Source organism: Ptychodera flava, unplaced genomic scaffold (genome assembly GCF_041260155.1).
Source record: "Ptychodera flava strain L36383 unplaced genomic scaffold, AS_Pfla_20210202 Scaffold_28__1_contigs__length_4768798_pilon, whole genome shotgun sequence".
In the NCBI taxonomy this organism is placed as follows: domain Eukaryota; kingdom Metazoa; phylum Hemichordata; class Enteropneusta; family Ptychoderidae; genus Ptychodera; species Ptychodera flava.
Genome location: NW_027248350.1, coordinates 3,246,577 through 3,264,127, shown reverse-complemented (window position 1 = coordinate 3,264,127; position 17,551 = coordinate 3,246,577). Strand labels below are relative to the sequence as shown.

Here is a 17,551-nt window from a genome sequence, read left to right as displayed (position 1 = left end):
CTTTAATACAACAAGCACAATACTTGTTTTTTTGCATTGGTGCATGGAGTGACATTGGCAATAGTATCATCGGTGTTACAGCGTGTTATTGGAATCTCATTCAACGCAATTACCTGCTGAGTAGACGAGAAAAATTTCCTTGCAATATTTTCATTTTCTATCCCTGCACTGCCATCCATTCCTTGACTTGAAATTGCAATTTCCTGAAGAAAAACTAATTTTCTGTCACATCAGTGATATCAACAAGCAGCAACAAGAGGTGAGAAAACCAAACATTTATTTTTTTGCCTGCATAACTTACAGAGATATCAAGCGTGCACGAGTATTTTGATTTTCAAATATCGGTAAATGTCAGGCAATGTATTAATCATAAACTTTGCATAATCATAAACTTTGTATGATGACTCAGATTTTCCTTTGAGATTAAAAATAGGACACAGTTTCCTCGGGTAAAATTTGACCAAAAGTTTCAAACTCAAAGTTTTGATGCACGTATTACCCTAAGTCTCTTTATTGGTAAATGTTTTGTCCTATTCTCTGCAGATCTATCACAATGCTCTCCGGTAAATCAGTCACATGTAAGTCAACGAAGAAGATCGTCAGGCAGATCAGTGACATCAGTGCCAAGGTCTGCCCTTCCGCTGCCAACCGGTACATCGGTATCACAGAGACCTTGATCATTGGCAAACGTCAGGAGGCCATTTGCGAGCGACCAGCATACCCACTGCCATTGAGGCATTCGGATGATGTCGGCGACGTGGTTGTACAGAGCGTTGCGATTACGCGCCAAAGTCAGGCAAACTGCTGTCTACAGAAGAGCAACTCGGCAATGGTGCAGGCAGTTCTGTACACATCAGTTACAGCAACAAGTTGTAAGTATAGACAGTTGATGTTTAATCCCTATGACACTTTGTCATATCAGTGCAAGATTTCAAAGGTGTGTGTTCTATACAAACAGATTACACATACGGTATAATACTCAGTGGCAACTCTGGTTACTGTTTTTATGATTGTCACCAGAAAGTCAGACCTGAAAGGGTTAATGATAATTCTATGACACTATACACAACAAGACAACTTCATTTGAATTTCAAGCAGTGTACCAAGTCATTGTGGCTCGTCTTTCTGACAAAAAAAATCAGTCTTTACAACTCTCTAACATCGACATGAAAACTTGTCAGCAAATTTACTGACATACAGTGTAAGAACTGTCCAAATATCATGAAGGACAAGGGAAATCATAGAGGTCTTGAGGAGAGGTGTCCCATTTGGTCACACCTACACTGTATTTTTCACAAAGCTAGTGGTTGTACTCTAAATCAAAATTTACTTCACAGTCAGCCAGAAGTTAGGGAATCACACAGAATAGGGGAAGAAGATTGTTGTACAATCTATCTGATATCAAAAACAGTCAGACTAAGAACAAAGACGATATTTCAATGCTCTTATCTAAGTTATTTAATCTGCAAACTAACAAGCTATCATTTGCTGCTCAAATTTTGGCCGCTCCAATATTTATTTTATCACTTCTCTGTCTGTGTTTTGGCGGAAAAAAGAAGAAGTGGATCTGATCACGATAACTGGTAATAAAACATCCAAATCACTACCGGTGATAAAATAATTAAATCCCATGATGAGAGGAAATATGTGCAGGGAAGACAGTTTTTGCTGAGAGTGTGCTATCATTGCGTAAGACACGGGAAGTGATATATGACGCGGTTGTAGTTCTGTACAAAGTTTTATCCAAGTTGTATTTTTTTCAACAACTTTGATGGAGCTGTTGCATCTTTCACATGATATGAGATTTCATTTTAAAGTTAATTCAGAACAACAGGAAATGTTGGAAATAGTTGTTAACTATTGCTGACTTAGAGAGGCTCTTCAGATTTACCACTATTGTCCCTATTAAAACTGAATCTAAAATTTAACTCCCCAAGTTCACAACATTTAACAAATGCAACATAAATGATTCTTTAAACTTCCAATCTAACCTATTTGATAGATAACTATTTTCCCTGGACTTGTATTTACCGGTACTTAAGTTATGGGATAAGTTGATGACTATTGATAGGTGAAACATTGTTTGTTTCGACAATGCATGTAGATGGCAATAATATTGAAGTATTTTTCAACTTTCAGGTCATATTAAAGAACACTACTACCAAACCAGACACATTGACCGAAAAATGCCAGTACTGCTGGAGTTTGCCGAGACAGCTGGCTGCATCGTGGTCTACTACATACGGCAGCGTTCCCAACACAGGGTCTACGTAACAGACAGACTGTCCTGTCCCACACAGGAGAAGACAACAGATGATCCGAGACTGTTCTACAAGACGCAGAGGTCTGGCGGAGTGGTGTACGAGAGCAGCAAGTACAGGGGACATTTCCTCTGCATGAGCGGGAAAACACTGACTGTGAGGAAGAAGTCTTCCAAGATATTCACACCAGACTTTCTCTTTGAGGTGAAGCCATACAGGCACAGGTAATAACGATTATTAAGATAGAATACCGGTACACCTCAGGTACAGATGTTTGGACTCAAACGTTTACAATATTGTTTTAGACTACCACTTGTTGGGGCTCATTTTGGAGCCCTTGGAGTAATAAACTTTGTCACTGCCTTATTTTTGTGAAAATCAGAAATTAAAATGGTTCTTATTGAGTTAACACAGGTATGGCGGCCATTTTGAATTACAAATATCAGTATGTTGATGGCAATTTGTTCTTCTGGCACCAAATTTGCTCGGTGACACCTGACTTTCATTCTTGATCTTGAAAGCAGATGGCTAGAAGATTCCTTGAGGAAAGTCTTAGCAAAAGTTTAAGTCTTTGACTTTCATTGTGCATACTGTACATTAACACTGTTCTCTTGAAACTGTTGTGAAGGTTGACAATCATCCACATACCGGTAGTAACGATATAATCAAAATTGTTAAATCTGGACAACTAGGCTTCATTACTATTGAGTGGAACTAATTCACATTCATTTTCAAATCCTCCATTAGATGATGAATCTAGGGAATGATGTGAAATACAACCACTCAATATTAATGTTCTATAGTCAAGATGTATAATTTCTACCATATTGTTATTTTGAAAGTATCTGATTCCAAAAAAAACAACACTTTTTTTCACAACGAGGCTGTGGTTTTAACCCTGTTACTGTCTCTCATACCTGATTGTGCAGGGTTGGGAACAATGTGGGTTAAGTATCAAAGTTGAAATGAAAGAGTTGGGAGGATGTTAGGGCTCTCTGTATACCAGAATTCTGGGCTTTCTTTTTCAGAAATGTATAAACTTGCATTATTTACAAGGAATGTCACAAATGATAAACATTCAGACATATTTATATTCTGTATTTAATGCCTGTGGGTATCTCTAATACAGGTTTCTGTTTTCCTTATTTGGAATAATGCTTTTCCTAATATGGATGTTTGTTTTCCATATTTGGATTGATGTATTTGCTGATTGGATAATATGTTTTCCTTATTTGGATTTATGCTTCACACATTTCTAGCTTATCACTCCACTGGCACATCAGTCATTCATCCCATTCTGGGTGAATTTAGGGTTCTCAGAAGCTGCAGAGTTTTGTTGCTGTTGAGAAGTATGGTGTCAGGAATCAATTAAGAGTAATTTAGAAAAAAAAAGACGAAATTTCTCATTTCATTCCAAGGACTGAAAGTTTTTCTATGCTGAATACATACCGGTGATGAGGCTGAGAGAGCTGTTATAGAAATATCCAACCATTAATGCCTTGGATAACAGCTTAGGTATAAATTCATCAAACTTATATCTCACAGTCACATCATAAGATATATCATACATAACTTATGCGGTGCACCTGAAATACACTGGATCCAATTTACATCATTGAAACCATAGCTTTTTCTTAGGAGGCCCTCCCTAGCTTTGTGAAATTGCACTACCAAAATTTAAATGATTTTTTTCCAAATGTAACTTTTCTTGCTAAAAACACTGCTGGTTTGTTCTTCAGTATTTCAGAATGAAATGTGAAAATTCCAAACAATATGAGCTAGCCAGGATGGAGTTACATACCTGCTCTTTCACAATGTTGAAAATGGGAGATAAAAGAATCCATGAAATTTGGTGCATGGATTTGCATACATCTACACTTCTTTCTAACCCAATCTACAATTGCTTGACATCCTAAAGAGTAAACCATGCCAATATTTCAATCTTGGAATTACCAAAATTCAATGATTTTTTGCAAAGAAGAGCTATTGGGCAGAAAACACTGTGAAATATGCAACATCCCTTAAATCATGATACATGATAATCTATAGATACATGTAATGATACACCTGGCATGCAAAGCTTGAAACGCTTTTTTCTTAAGGTTCCAAGACAAGAAATTGACCATTTTAAACTAACAATTCTCTAGTGTTTAATAAGCTCAGAACCCCCGTAAATTGTATATTTTCGGAAAGCCTAGATATAGGGGAACATTTTGGTTACCAAAATGTCACCATTATTTACATAACTATCACGTGACAGGTAATTTGCATAACCTTTCAAAAATCGGTTTTCCCTATGTTTTGTTTCAATGCTTTGAGATATGTGACTGAAATTCATGTGAGTGCAAGCTATCCTACAGGTCTTCAAAAGTGTGTCTCAGAATTTTTTTAAACCTTCTTAAACAGTTTTTATGCCAGAAAAACTTCCAGAGCAGTGAATTTTACCATAGTTGATTTCTTTTTAAATTGTGCTGCAAAAAAACTAAGAAAGATATAAAAAATCTGAGACACGCTTTGAAAGAGCATTGTGACAGCTTGCATTCCAGCAAGTTTGAGTAAGATATTTTTGAAGTATTGAGACAAAACATAGGGAAAAACCGACTTTTGAAAGGTTATGCAAATTATCTTGTCACGTGATAGTTATGTAAATAATGGTGACACTGCGGTTACCAAAATGTTCCCATATATGTAGGCTTTCAGAAAATGTATACTTTACGGGGGTTCTGAGTTTATTAACCGTTAGAGAATTGTTAGATTAAAAATGTCACATTTCTTGTCTTGGAACCTTAATCCAAGTGTGGCTTGTTTTCCATTCATTATCTGGACTTTGTAAACACTGTGTGTTAATTATGGCATATCCCATGTTGGGATAAACTGAATTTACTGAAGAATAAGTTATTCATTTATGATTGGCATACCTGAATAACACTATGCCAATATCCATATGGCATAAATCAGTGTTTTCTTGAGGGTGCCCTTAATGATGAAGAATACAAACACACCCCTTAGGATGACACTGAATTGTACTGTAACCTGTCATCAACCAACTGTTCTTCAGAATCGCCAGACAAGGCTTCTCATGTGTGTTCAGAGTGTTCAGTTTCTTTTGCTGTATGAATTTAAATTTTCTGATGAGAAGTTTCAACAAGATTTGACATTGACACCAGTTGTCATTAAATTTTCAACCTGCCTTTACATCCCTGTACACGGGTAAAAGTACTGTTGTCTATGTAGAACCTTTAGGGTTGTACTAATTTTTAGAGGAAACCAGGTTTATGTACGGTACCTTCATAAAAGACATTTCAGACTTCAGTACATTTTTCACACTTTACTTCTGACAATGAATATTTTAAGGTAAAAGATTTGTAGTCTGGGGCTGAACGAATGAACAATCAGCCATACTGCTGGTAAATTTAATTATTAATATATCTGAAAAAAACACGAAAAGTCATAGCTATATTTCCTTTTTTCTGAAATAAAAATGTTCTGCTTGACTTGAAGTGCTTAATGCCTTCACTATCAGCTTTTGGTAAATCCCTATTGTTTTCAATGGCATAGGTGATTCCATATTAAGATGGGAGTGAACAGCTTATAGACTTGAACCCTTCCAACACAATGGTTTCACCTCACTCTAATGTTTCTGAAGATGAAATGGAGAAATCTTGGTATGAAGGGATTAATCCCTTCCACCCCTATTTCTTTGTACAGAGGTCTAACCTTACCATAGAGAACAATGGGGCCATTACCAAAATGTGGTAGGACGGGGTTAAGCTTACTCTCTAGGAGTATCACCACCATGACATGGTTTCAGTTCTTAATGTACTGATATTACAGCCTTTCATTTTACACTTACTGATGACTTTATCATGATGATAAATATATCTATCACGTTTTTTCACACTCATGTTGTTGTATACATGTATTTTACGTCAGCTTTTCATTTTGCTTGTTGTGTAGTGTGTTATGGGAGACTGACTTTGTATAGCTGTTTTGCACATGTTTTGGTCACCCAATACTACATGTATGTAGACCTTTTTTTAGTTTATGTTGGATAAATCTTAATAAATTAATAAATAAATGAATGAATACAATTTTGCTGTATCTCTCCCTGCAGTCCTATTTTTACTGCATTAATCAATCTTATTATAAACTTTTTAGCCATTTGCTACTTAATTATATTTTAAAAGATTCTTTATGTAGAGAGCTGTCAAGTTATATCACATACAAATATGTTACTGTGGTTTTATATTTTGTACTCTTTTGTATATTTTTATTTTACATTGTTTACTATATAAAAACAAAATAAAGCAAACACAAGACTATTTTTCTGTGTGTTTTTCCTCCTCCACCTCCAACCACCCCCTTCCATTTTGAAAACATATTTTATGGTGTAAAACACACTCTTGTGGTCAGAACTTACAAAGCTATAGTAGTGTTTAAACACCAAAACACAACAATCTACCAGACATGCCAAGTACAACACAGCCAGCAAAGACCAGGGATAGATCTATAATCCCCTTATCCTGCCAAGGTCACTACCAGGTCAAGTGGGTTAAAGCAGCCAGGCATAACAGGTCTCACATTTTGAATTTTATTGAAAAATTGAAGATTTGAAGGCCCCTGAAAACAGATACTGTGAACATGGTATTTACAGACTAGAGCTGTTATAACAGACCAAGCCTAGTGGGTGAAAATGTGTATAGTTTTGGCTCAATACCGCTGTTTACTGACTTGGCTGACGGGGAAGTGATACTGTCTGGCAGGAAAAGGGTTACAGACGCAGGCATTACCAACAGACATACAATCAACATATTCACCACAAAGACGCATGAATACAGGATATATACAAGCACAAAACTGAACAGCTAAAGGGCCTACCCCAAACCTGATGAGGATAGGGGGCAAAAAATGACAGCCACAAAACCAGCATAGATGAAGTAGCACAGTACAACCACGAAATTGCACAACACAATGTCCAGGCTGGCCTTGCACAGATTAGAACATTGATAGCTATGGTACACCGCATACAAGGTACAAAACATACGTCACTGACAAACACTTTGCACAAAATAACCAGAATAAGCCACGACGGTATCACTATACACAATGTGGAACACAATTGCCACAAGCTAGCACAGGGCACACACTTGACAAGCATCAGTCATCACTGATAAAGTACCTTAAATGACAACACTGTGAATAAACAACTATAATTTTTTTGTACCAGAACATAATACCTGTGGTGAATAGTAGGACTCCTGTTTGTCTGGAACTTGCACCCAATTTAAAATCTCTCCAGTTGAACCACTGAAAAATATCAGCCTACCTATCTTCTCAACGGGTTTACCTTTCAGAACAGAGACATTGAAGCCTCAGAATGAGTTGTGAAATTCAACACTGAGGGCGCTGTCACTTCTGATCTGGATATGGAATCTATGTAACATGGCTAGTGTAGATTGCAGTCTAGGAGAATGGTTCATGTTGGTACACATTGATAACAATTAGAAATTAGATTTCCAGCTAATAATGCCCTATCACTACCTATCACAATGACTATTGCCTAATAAATGATATGGAATGAATGGAAGAAAGTTACAGACTGAGGGCACATTCTCAGGAATGTGTCTTTAATTCAGTTTATTTGTCTGGAGAACACAAGATTATTGATTCAATGACTTATCTGTTTCTATCACTGGGCTAATAAATGTCTAGAATGCTACAGGCTTCAAAGGGAATCAAAGTCATTGACATTGACTGTCTGTGTCCATCCATAGAGAAATTGATGTTAGAAAAATATTGAGCTGTAGTTTTATCTCATATTGCTTCGACAATACACTGATGGGGCTAAACATACTGTATACCACTATGGGTTCCATATATGATTATTGATTATACATTGACAATTTGTATCTTTATTTATCTACCCAAGTTTATTTATTTATTTATTCGATAAAGCTTTGGTACATGTCAATACCAGTGTTGTTTTATGTTGTTGAGGTGAATTCATTCGCAGTATTTCTTCATCAACATAAAACAATGCTCTTTGATTGAACCACCAAGAAATAATTTCATTAACATTCATTGTAAATTCATTAGATTTATCTGCGTAAATATGTAAAATGAAAATCACCAATATGAGGAAGGTATAAAGAAGTTTAAAAGTAAATGTAAATTTCTGGTACACCAGCATTGCGGATCACACCATTTTGTCTGGGTGTCACAGGGTAGACAGGTAGGGGCAGTTTTATTTTGCCAGTGTGATATGGCCTGGCTATTAAAAGCATTTGTTCAGTTTGAGACACCTGCTTACCTGGTTCCCTGAGGGGATCACCTCCGTGTATTATGAGCACATCTTGGATGCCATCTCCGTTCATGTCCCTGATAAACTGAGGTGTGTACAAATTGCTGATGTCTATCTTGGCTTCATGCTCGTCAAATCGCCATAGCAACTCTCCCGTGGCACCACTCACTGCATGGAACACCTGAGACAAAAGGTAGAACTACGTCAATTCACGGCGTGGAGCCAGAAATATTTCAATTTCACTTGCATGATAAGTCTATCCAAGTCTCAAAACTCTTTCATCTCAAAACACTGAAATGGTCCTGGGATCCTTCTGTAACTGGTAACTTTGAGTGAGCTATGCGACTTACCTGTACATTTCTCCTTATCATCATTCCATATTTAAATTATTATACTGGTATTGTTTGATTTGAATGAGGAGTTGGGAATAAAATTCTCTATTTTCTTGTATTTTGTATGTCAAATGAGACAGTGGTCAAATTTATTGAAATTTCAATTTGATTTGACCAAACATCCCTCATTGAGTCACAGTCCAGCCACAGAGACAGGGTGTCATTTGAAACCCATTGTTAAAGTTGAGCAAAGAGTTTCAATACATTTTGTACAAACAATGAAAATATTTCTGACCTAAATGTGTGTCGTATTATATTCTTGTGTCCATTCAATGACATTATAGAATAGAGTTCATTCCAGTACATTTCCATCTGTATTCCACATATGATATAAAATTAAGGTATGGTAGAATGCGCCTCGGGGACAGATATTCTGACTTTTACCATTCTTCCCTGATTAACCGCTTGTGGGAACTTTTTTAAAGCTCTTGAAATATGAGAAAAATTTCACTGTCTGTTCTTTTAAAATCAAAATCATAATTTTCCCACATAGAGTTACACAAGCATAGCGGCCATTTTGAATTTCAAATAGCAGTAAAAAGTCAGATACTCTGTTTTTCTAGTACCAAACCTTGCAAAGTGACCCCTGAATTTTTTTCTTGATTGGCAAAAGAATGGTTGAAAGTTTCATTGAGACAAGATTGAGCAAAAATTTCAGTCTTTCACTTTTGAGGCTCACACTACCTTTCTGTAATGATGTACCGGTACAATACTGTTGTCTGTCTGTCTACATGTACAGTTATAGTATGCAATATTTACCCCTCCTCTTCCAGCTCCCAGGCAGTCTCTGACCCCATCACTGTTGACATCAACATTACAATTGACACCGAACACTTCATGTTCAGTGTAATGCCTCCATAGCTCTTTGCCGGTTCTTCCGTCAAGTGCCAGCAACCCCCCAAGGCATGGGTGTGAACCATTGAAGTAGAGGTCACACAGTATTGGTTCTGCAAAGTAGCGATCTGCACCTGTATACCGTAGAATAGATGGAAGACAAAGTAAGAGATGGAACCAGATTTAAGTCAAGTACAAGTCAAGCCTTGGCTTACAGAACCTTGGTTTGGCTACACTTACTGTCATTTTTAGAACAAAAAATCAATATTTTTCTTCAGTATCATTTAGTTTCTGATTCTACTAACTAGAAAATGAAATATTGATTCTACTATTTGGAAAAATGAAATACACAGATACTTGATGCATTTGGTGTATCACAAGAGATTTAAAGGAAATGGGGTCCTCAGAACAGCACCTGTGTGACCTTCTGTTTTACAGACAATTTTGTAAATGATTATGTAAAGTTTTAATCTGCATATTTCTAGTAGACTGTTTGCAAACCAGGACTATTAAAATCCCTGCCCTCTGAGAGGTTCAGATAATCAACATTTAACTGTACCGGGTACTAGGCATATTATGCATATTGATGTATTTATTGATACATTCTTGACGAGAGAATTCTGTCAGTGCTCTCATGAACAATTACTATCATTACGCATAGATAAAAGAGGTGGAAAGTATACTGTGCACTCCCAGTACATATTGATGACATTCAAGATAAAGTGAAGTCCTGATATTGGAAAGGCCCACTCACTGCAAGATCATGTTACTCATGCTTTGGTTAATAATGACTTCTTTCGAATTCACCGCCTTCAAAACCCCTTCCTTTGCAAAAAATTTGGACACTGATTCATTCATTCATGAGAATGCAATAAATAACTGAAGTAAAAATTTTCACCATTCAACAAAGAAGGTCAAAGGTTACATGTCTCTTCAATTTTCCCTTTTATCAAAGAGTGGAAAATTTGATCTGGAAGTTGCATGTACACATATCGGAACATTACCTGATTACTGGTATTCAACTTCATTTGAATACTAAATGAAGAGTGCAATGTACCCTGTGGTTTTCTATGAATACTATATTGCAGATAATGCAGTGTATGATTAAAACAATCATACGGAAATAAAGCTTTTGATTAGTCATTGATATATTTACATTTATACAGCAGCATTACTGCATAGCAATTTCAAAAGGATTTACGTGTACAAGAATTTTCAGGTTGTTAGCCCATTAAAAAGTTATGTAAATGAAGATTTTTCTGATTGCTTTGATATAAGCAATTACAGGGACCTATTCATGAATATTTGTCACTTGAGTGATGAATAAATGAATGAATGAATGAATGAATGTACGTACCGGTATGTATGTAATGTATGTGTATGTATGTATGTATGTACCGGTACATGTCTGTATGTACCGGTATGTATCTATGTATGTATGTATGTATGTATGTGTATGTATGTATGTATGTATGTATGTATGTATGTATGTACGTACGTATGTATGTAATGTATGTATGTATGTATACTACCGGTATGTATGTATACATATGTACCGTATCTATACTATGTATGTACGGTACCGGTACATGTATGTATGTGAAACTATATTTGGGCAATGAATAATGTACCAGCTTCTGGTCGATAATGGATCAAAGCAAACTTTGCACAATACCGGTACAATGCATGAGGCAAAGCCGACTTCCTTATGGAGTGCAAAGGCTGCTTGAATCCATTATGGGCCAGGTGGGGGTACACTAGCGATATCATTTTATAGTTTTGGCCATGCCGGTGAATTTGTAGAAAACACCTGGGGCCACAATACTGTGTAAGAGGATACATTATCAGTAATATTTTAGAGGGATGATGTCACAAAATTCACCGGTATGGACAATATAATGTATTGCAATCGGTGAACTTATGCATGGTGTAAAACACCTCATGGTCAAGGTCATAACACAAAGCTCATATACTGTGATGTCTTCAAGCGTGAAAAACTAGGTTGTACATGTGTCTAGTTGATGGGCCATTTCATCCAATTGTGGTTGGTACATCATGCAGTAATTTCAATACTCTAGGGGGTTACACACAGCCTGTCAATCACAATGGAAGAAATCAAGTACATGGACATCTGGGACTCACGGCAGATCAATTTAGTCAATTCACAGAGTACAAATTGGCTACTTAACAACTCTTCAACAATAACTCCACACACCGTATATGACATTTACATTTTTTTGTAAGTCCCCCTCATAGCAGGTGTCACATACTGTAGTTCACAGATATTTTAAACGATATAATTCAGTTAATACCAATAAAAATCTGTACGCAGGTTCACCAGGATTACAGGGAGTGAATATGTGAGTCTGTTTTAAGGTGCTTCCTTGAAAGGGATAACGTCACTCTTATTTGACCTTTACAGAAATATATTGCGTTTACACTCTTGGGTGTCTGTGTGAAAGGTTAAAAGTCTTGTGTGTAATTTACTTTGAATTAATAAATCATCACGGGTGTTAACATGTGGGGCATGTTATAAGTTGGCATGTTATAGTTGGCATGACTGCAATGTGAATGCATGCTTTCACACACTTCTTCCAATCATCTTTTATCTGCAAAATCACAGTGAACTCTGCAGTTCAGGGACTTTCACAGACTCCGAGATAAATTGATTTTTCCCCTTAAAAATTCCTGGCTAATTGGCCGTCCCGCTAATCTCATCAAATCTGATAAAGTACAGGATGTCTATTACAATACTTGGTATGATCTACAACACGCTTAACGCACTGCGGAACCTGACTCAACAATACGACTGCTTTAAGAAAACCGACTGCAAATCATGAGAATTTTATCGTGACATTTTGTGAGAAATATTGTCAGTGCAAAGGTCGGATGGAATATCAGCACCATTAGGGACCCTGACAGAATGAGTGAAAAGGATTACTTTGAATGAGTGATGCAGGTTGTCATAGCAACAACTCACCTGTTGCAAATCCAATCACGACATCAGGTGTTCCGTCCCGGTTCACATCGTTTAATCGGAACGCTGCTTCCGTCAGCAACTGATGGAGAGTCCTAGTCCAGACCTCTTCAACCTTGAATTTAGAACACCCCACCACGCTGTCTTGATCATGACCTTTGTTGCCATGACGACTACTGGAAGGGTCTCTGACGAGCACTTTGATGAGCTGGAGGCCGAGGAAAGCCATCCCAACCAGCAGGCAGACCAGTAGAACAAGATAAATGACGCTTTTGATGACGGCCTGTCGGTGCAAATGATATCGTTTTCGTCCGAAAGGCTCCTCTGGTAATTTGATGCGTTTCCGCGGTGACATGAGAGGTTTGACAACAGTGGCGTGAGGGGTTGAGAAAAGCTCATCGTCATCCTCCTCCTCCTCATCTGTGCAGATTTCCTCCTCTTCCTTGCCCACTGAGGTGTACAAGGCTGACATTCTGTCTCGTATAAGTGACCGTATTGATACTAGTGATGTCATCAAAGCATTTTCAACAGCTCAACGGTTCATATAAAAATTGCAAAACTTGTCGTGCCTAAGTTCACTGTGAATGCTTGAGATAATTGTCTTTGAAATGCTGCTGTTCCTACTAATAACCTGTACCAGCAAGTTTACTGATAAAATGTTGTTTATTTGATGGCAGTGAAGAGCAACTGTACCACAGCACTGGATTGAGAGCGTGACTGATCAGTGTACTGTACCATTGTTTTCAGGTGGAAAGATTTACTTAACAATATTATGTTTGTGCTCTTAGCATATCAGTACAGCAGTGAACATGGGAATGTTGCATCAACATCTCTTGTGATGTCAGATGAACGGAAAAGTACCATACTTTGAAGTTGGGAATCCCTGCAGGCGTGGCATTGTCAGATTACACATGTATGTTATAAACACCTATTTCTGGAGAGCAGGCTTTAGTTTTGCGAAGGTGAACAGTACTTGTGCTGTCAATGCTGAAGAAAACTTGCTTTTGCTGAATTCAACTTGACTTCTTGTATCAGATCAGTTTCCATGGATGTCCTACTGGCTGAGCGGTGGTATACCATGCAGGGAAATCCTGCAAAAAGTTGTCAGAGTGTTCAGCTAATGTATGACCTGTCACATAAATGAAAATACAGAAGTCAAAATCAGACTGATCAAAATAAAACATAGCATTGCAACATCGCAACTGTAGGCTTTTCACTGAATACAGCATCATAGCTGATAAGTGTCATAGCAAAGATTAGGTAACTGTAATTTGCATGGTGGAACTATGGCTAGACTGCAGTACCAAACCAATATAATCATGCGGGCATTATACGTAAAATCACATCTTTTATTTATTTGGGGCTAATGAGGCATTTTGACCTGCAAGAGCAACATTCTCAGAGGGCAGATATAACGTCAGTCCTTTACAAAATTTAAATTTGCAATGCATTGGTTTCCCAGAAACGGCTATAAAATGTTCACAAGTGCTTCATGCAGCTATTGATTCACCTGTTTTACGCAACACTATTTTCCTGAGAAGCGATCAGCTGAGAGAAAATATTTCCTAAAAAAACATTTTGTCAGATTTTTGCATTTGACATTTTGAAACAAACATCCAATGAATTTTGTAACAGCACACGTACCGGTAAGTGTATTTGTACTTTACAAATGTCATTGACGATTTCTTACTTTCAGCTCACTTAAGCTCTGTCTGGGAATATCTAATGTAAATTTGAAAATTTTTCATCTGCCAGTCATCCTGGCAAACAATTACTTGAGGTAAAGTCTATAGTTTATTCTTTTTTATATGGGATGCACCAAATTGTATTTTTAATATTTATTGTGCTTTCATCCTGAATTAAACTTATCACTATTATTATTATTATAAATACATGTAAATTGATGGGTTCCCTGATACAAAATTGATAAATTTCATTCTTCTTTATTGATGTCATTCTTCGTTCATAATTTCAAAGATTTCTTATATTGATAGGGGTATAAAGTATGTGTTTTACTGGTATATGAAATTTTGAAGGGCTGTGATTAGTATTTAGGCAGAAGACGAATCTCATTACTCATACTTGTTTACCGTATGTGCCAGTACATTCATTCATGCCCTGTGCAACAATCCACTAAAAAGATTTCAAACGGCGTTATCACATTATTCACTGACACACCAAAGAATACTGCACATACATTCCTTGGATCATGTGTCTTTCAGAGACGAGTCAATGAATCTTTGATGAAGCAATTATGAAAGGTTCCAGATATGCTTTAATAATAGAGCACCTCGTCGCCTTTGACAGTCGAAGTGTTCAATTCTCAATGTAATGTACTCAAGTACTAGTAGCTGAGGCTTTCCACATGCGTGGTTCTGATCAAGTGAACGATTGAACTGGATTGGAATGTGTGGGCAAACACAATGCAGGTAATTTACTGTCTTTGCATATAGCTACAATGTATTAGGCAATGGTAATTACTTGTATTATATAGAGTTTGCCAATCATTGGCAAAGAAGTATTTTGAGGATTTTTGTTTTCATAGATTTCAAAATAATCTTAGTAACTTGCACTTCACATTTTAATTTCAGTCCATCAGTCATATACAAATAACGTACTAAAGAAACCAGGCTCAACCCTCTGCTTCTATTGTTTGCGGTTTAAGGTTTGTTACTAACTATAGCTGAATGCGTATGACATCAGACACTACTGCCTGAAATTCCACAAATTTTGTTATCGCATACATGGTTATTGTTGCAGCTTGTACCGGTAGTCTGAGCCATAAATTAGTGTGACTTTTACTAGTATCTGTTATAACACTTGCTTAAATTATTTTCGTAATCCTTGCGGATAATGCAGAAAAATATTTTTTTTTTTACAGCGCTATTGGCAATGGTCAATACAGTACTGTACACCGTAACTTGATGTTTTAGAGGTCCAGTAGCCGTAGCTTTTGATGATTTTTCAGTGTTCATGGCTCATTTTCAGCAATGCTCAAAACACTGTCAGTGTATGTGATTAATCACCTGCCCCTTTTAAGGCATTTGTATTCAGCCAAGTTATAACCAGTAATTGAAAAAATCCATCATAAATGACATGCACTGCGACACTGTTAATTCTCCAAGATGAATGTTATGGCATAATCACGACACTGGACATGCTTTGGATATTTTACAAGTGATCACTGTAAGTGTTTTTAATTTTCAAAGTGTTCAATGCGGCAAGATTTTGTTTAATGCAAAATTTTTGTTTAATTCTAAATTATTTGCTAGTACACAGTCTTCCATTCCACTGTCTGTGGTTAGTATCCAGCTCTTCTCTCTGTAACACATTGGAATGCCCTGCATCATTGCTTTCGGTCAAGTGAATTTACCTCTGGACAAGTTGTGTTCGTATCGTGAAAAAAAAATATTTTAACCATCTAGAAATAGAAGAGTACTGCTGAGATAATCATTTCAATGTCATTTTGGATATCACTACTGCAGCGTTATAAGGTAGAACGCACCTCGGGGACAGACATTCGGACTCTCAAACTTTTACAATTCTCTTCTGATATACCACATGTGGGGGTTCATTTTAAAGCTCTTGGTGAAAGAAAACTTTTCACCGGCTAAGTTTTTCGAAATTCGAAAATTTTTATTTTTCTCCATAGAGTTAACACAGGGATGGCGGCCATTTTGAATTTCTAATATCGGTAAATCTTGGGTAATTTGTTTCTCTAGTACCAAAATTTGCACGGTGACCCCCTATTTTATTCTTGATTTTGAAAGAGAATGATTGAAAGATTCATTAAGGAAGTTAGAGAAAAAGTTTAAGTCTTTCACTTTCGAGGTGCATACTACCTTAAGGTAGATCAATACTACTCTGTTCTCAACTTTCCACATTCTCAGTACCTTAAATACGATTGTGTTGCTTACGGCAGTCATAAAAGTCTGGGCGGTCCACCATAGTTTCAAATATGGCAGATTTTGACAGATAATACAAATAAGACAACAGAAGCAAAAGTTAAAGGTTTACATAAGAATTTTTGATGCCAGGAATGCCTTAAAAGATAAAAAAGATTCAATGAGTTTAGCAAGTTTCACAAACAAACAGAAATTGTTGCCATGACAGCGATAACACTTGTAATTATGATAGGACTGGCTCATAGGACTTGCGATGAGATTCAGAGAAGTGGACTTTTTACCCACAATGCATTTCAATATAATGTAGTTGCAGTGTCCCCTAGCATAAGACAAAGCTAGCCTTTGAGTGTCAAAGTCAGTTTTTATCGCCGTTATAAAATATAGCCAAGACAATTATTTTTAGGTCTAAGCATTTTTTCAAACATTTCCCAAAATTTTGATCAAAAAGTGTAGCCTATGAAAAGTGCTACCCATTTGGTTGAAAAATTATTGAAAGAATTTCAAAAAGTGGTAAAATGTTGCAGAAAAATTTAGGTTGAAGAAATTAGAGCACTCAAAGGGTTACAGGTAGTGAGAATTGAGCAAAAAAAAACCATTTTCTGAAGATTCATGTACTGCACTGCATGTACCGTACTGAAATCCTCTACATGACTATATACGGTACTACCGGTAAATGACAGATTGAGCATTTAAACTTGTCACATGGCCAAGTACACTGTACTTTTCAAAAATTAACGTACCTGTGTAACTGTAAGCATGAAAGTGTGTGTCTTGAAAAGGGTGTTGAGTCTGTGATATTGAAAATATACCGGTATGTACCAGTGCTGACTCCCACAGTGTTACTGTATCATTATTAGAAAATAACAGACTCAGGTATATAT

The 17,551-nt window shown here is 36.7% G+C and overlaps 2 protein-coding genes across 2 annotated transcripts in view; one reads left to right on the top strand and one right to left on the bottom strand.

The window, feature by feature from the left end:
• Nucleotides 1-13,890, bottom strand: part of LOC139127071 (uncharacterized) — a 31,023-nt gene extending 17,133 nt beyond the window's left edge. The window contains exons 1-4 of the mRNA XM_070692993.1: nt 12,769-13,890; nt 9,714-9,922; nt 8,572-8,743; nt 7,499-7,608 (exon numbers count right to left, since the gene is read on the bottom strand). Coding sequence (XP_070549094.1) covers nt 7,499-7,608; nt 8,572-8,743; nt 9,714-9,922; nt 12,769-13,279 — 1,002 coding nt within the window. The 5' untranslated portion in view covers nt 13,280-13,890. The remainder of the gene's footprint in view (nt 1-7,498; nt 7,609-8,571; nt 8,744-9,713; nt 9,923-12,768) is intronic.
• Nucleotides 17-4,716, top strand: LOC139127010 (uncharacterized). Its single transcript, XM_070692941.1, has 3 exons — nt 17-259; nt 544-872; nt 2,140-4,716. Exons 2-3 carry the CDS (start codon nt 554-556, stop codon nt 2,487-2,489), a joined length of 669 nt encoding a protein of 222 aa, XP_070549042.1. The 5' UTR covers nt 17-259; nt 544-553; the 3' UTR covers nt 2,490-4,716.
• Nucleotides 13,891-17,551: the final 3,661 nt, after the last annotated feature.

Excerpts from the sequence above, each read along its gene's own strand:
- LOC139127010 (XM_070692941.1), top strand. The coding sequence starts at position 554 with ATGCTCTCCGGTAAATCAGTCACATGTAAGTCAACGAAGAAGATCGTC. Across the intron at positions 873-2,139 it reads ATCAGTTACAGCAACAAGTT|GTCATATTAAAGAACACTAC; the intron begins GTAAGTATAGAC and ends TTCAACTTTCAG.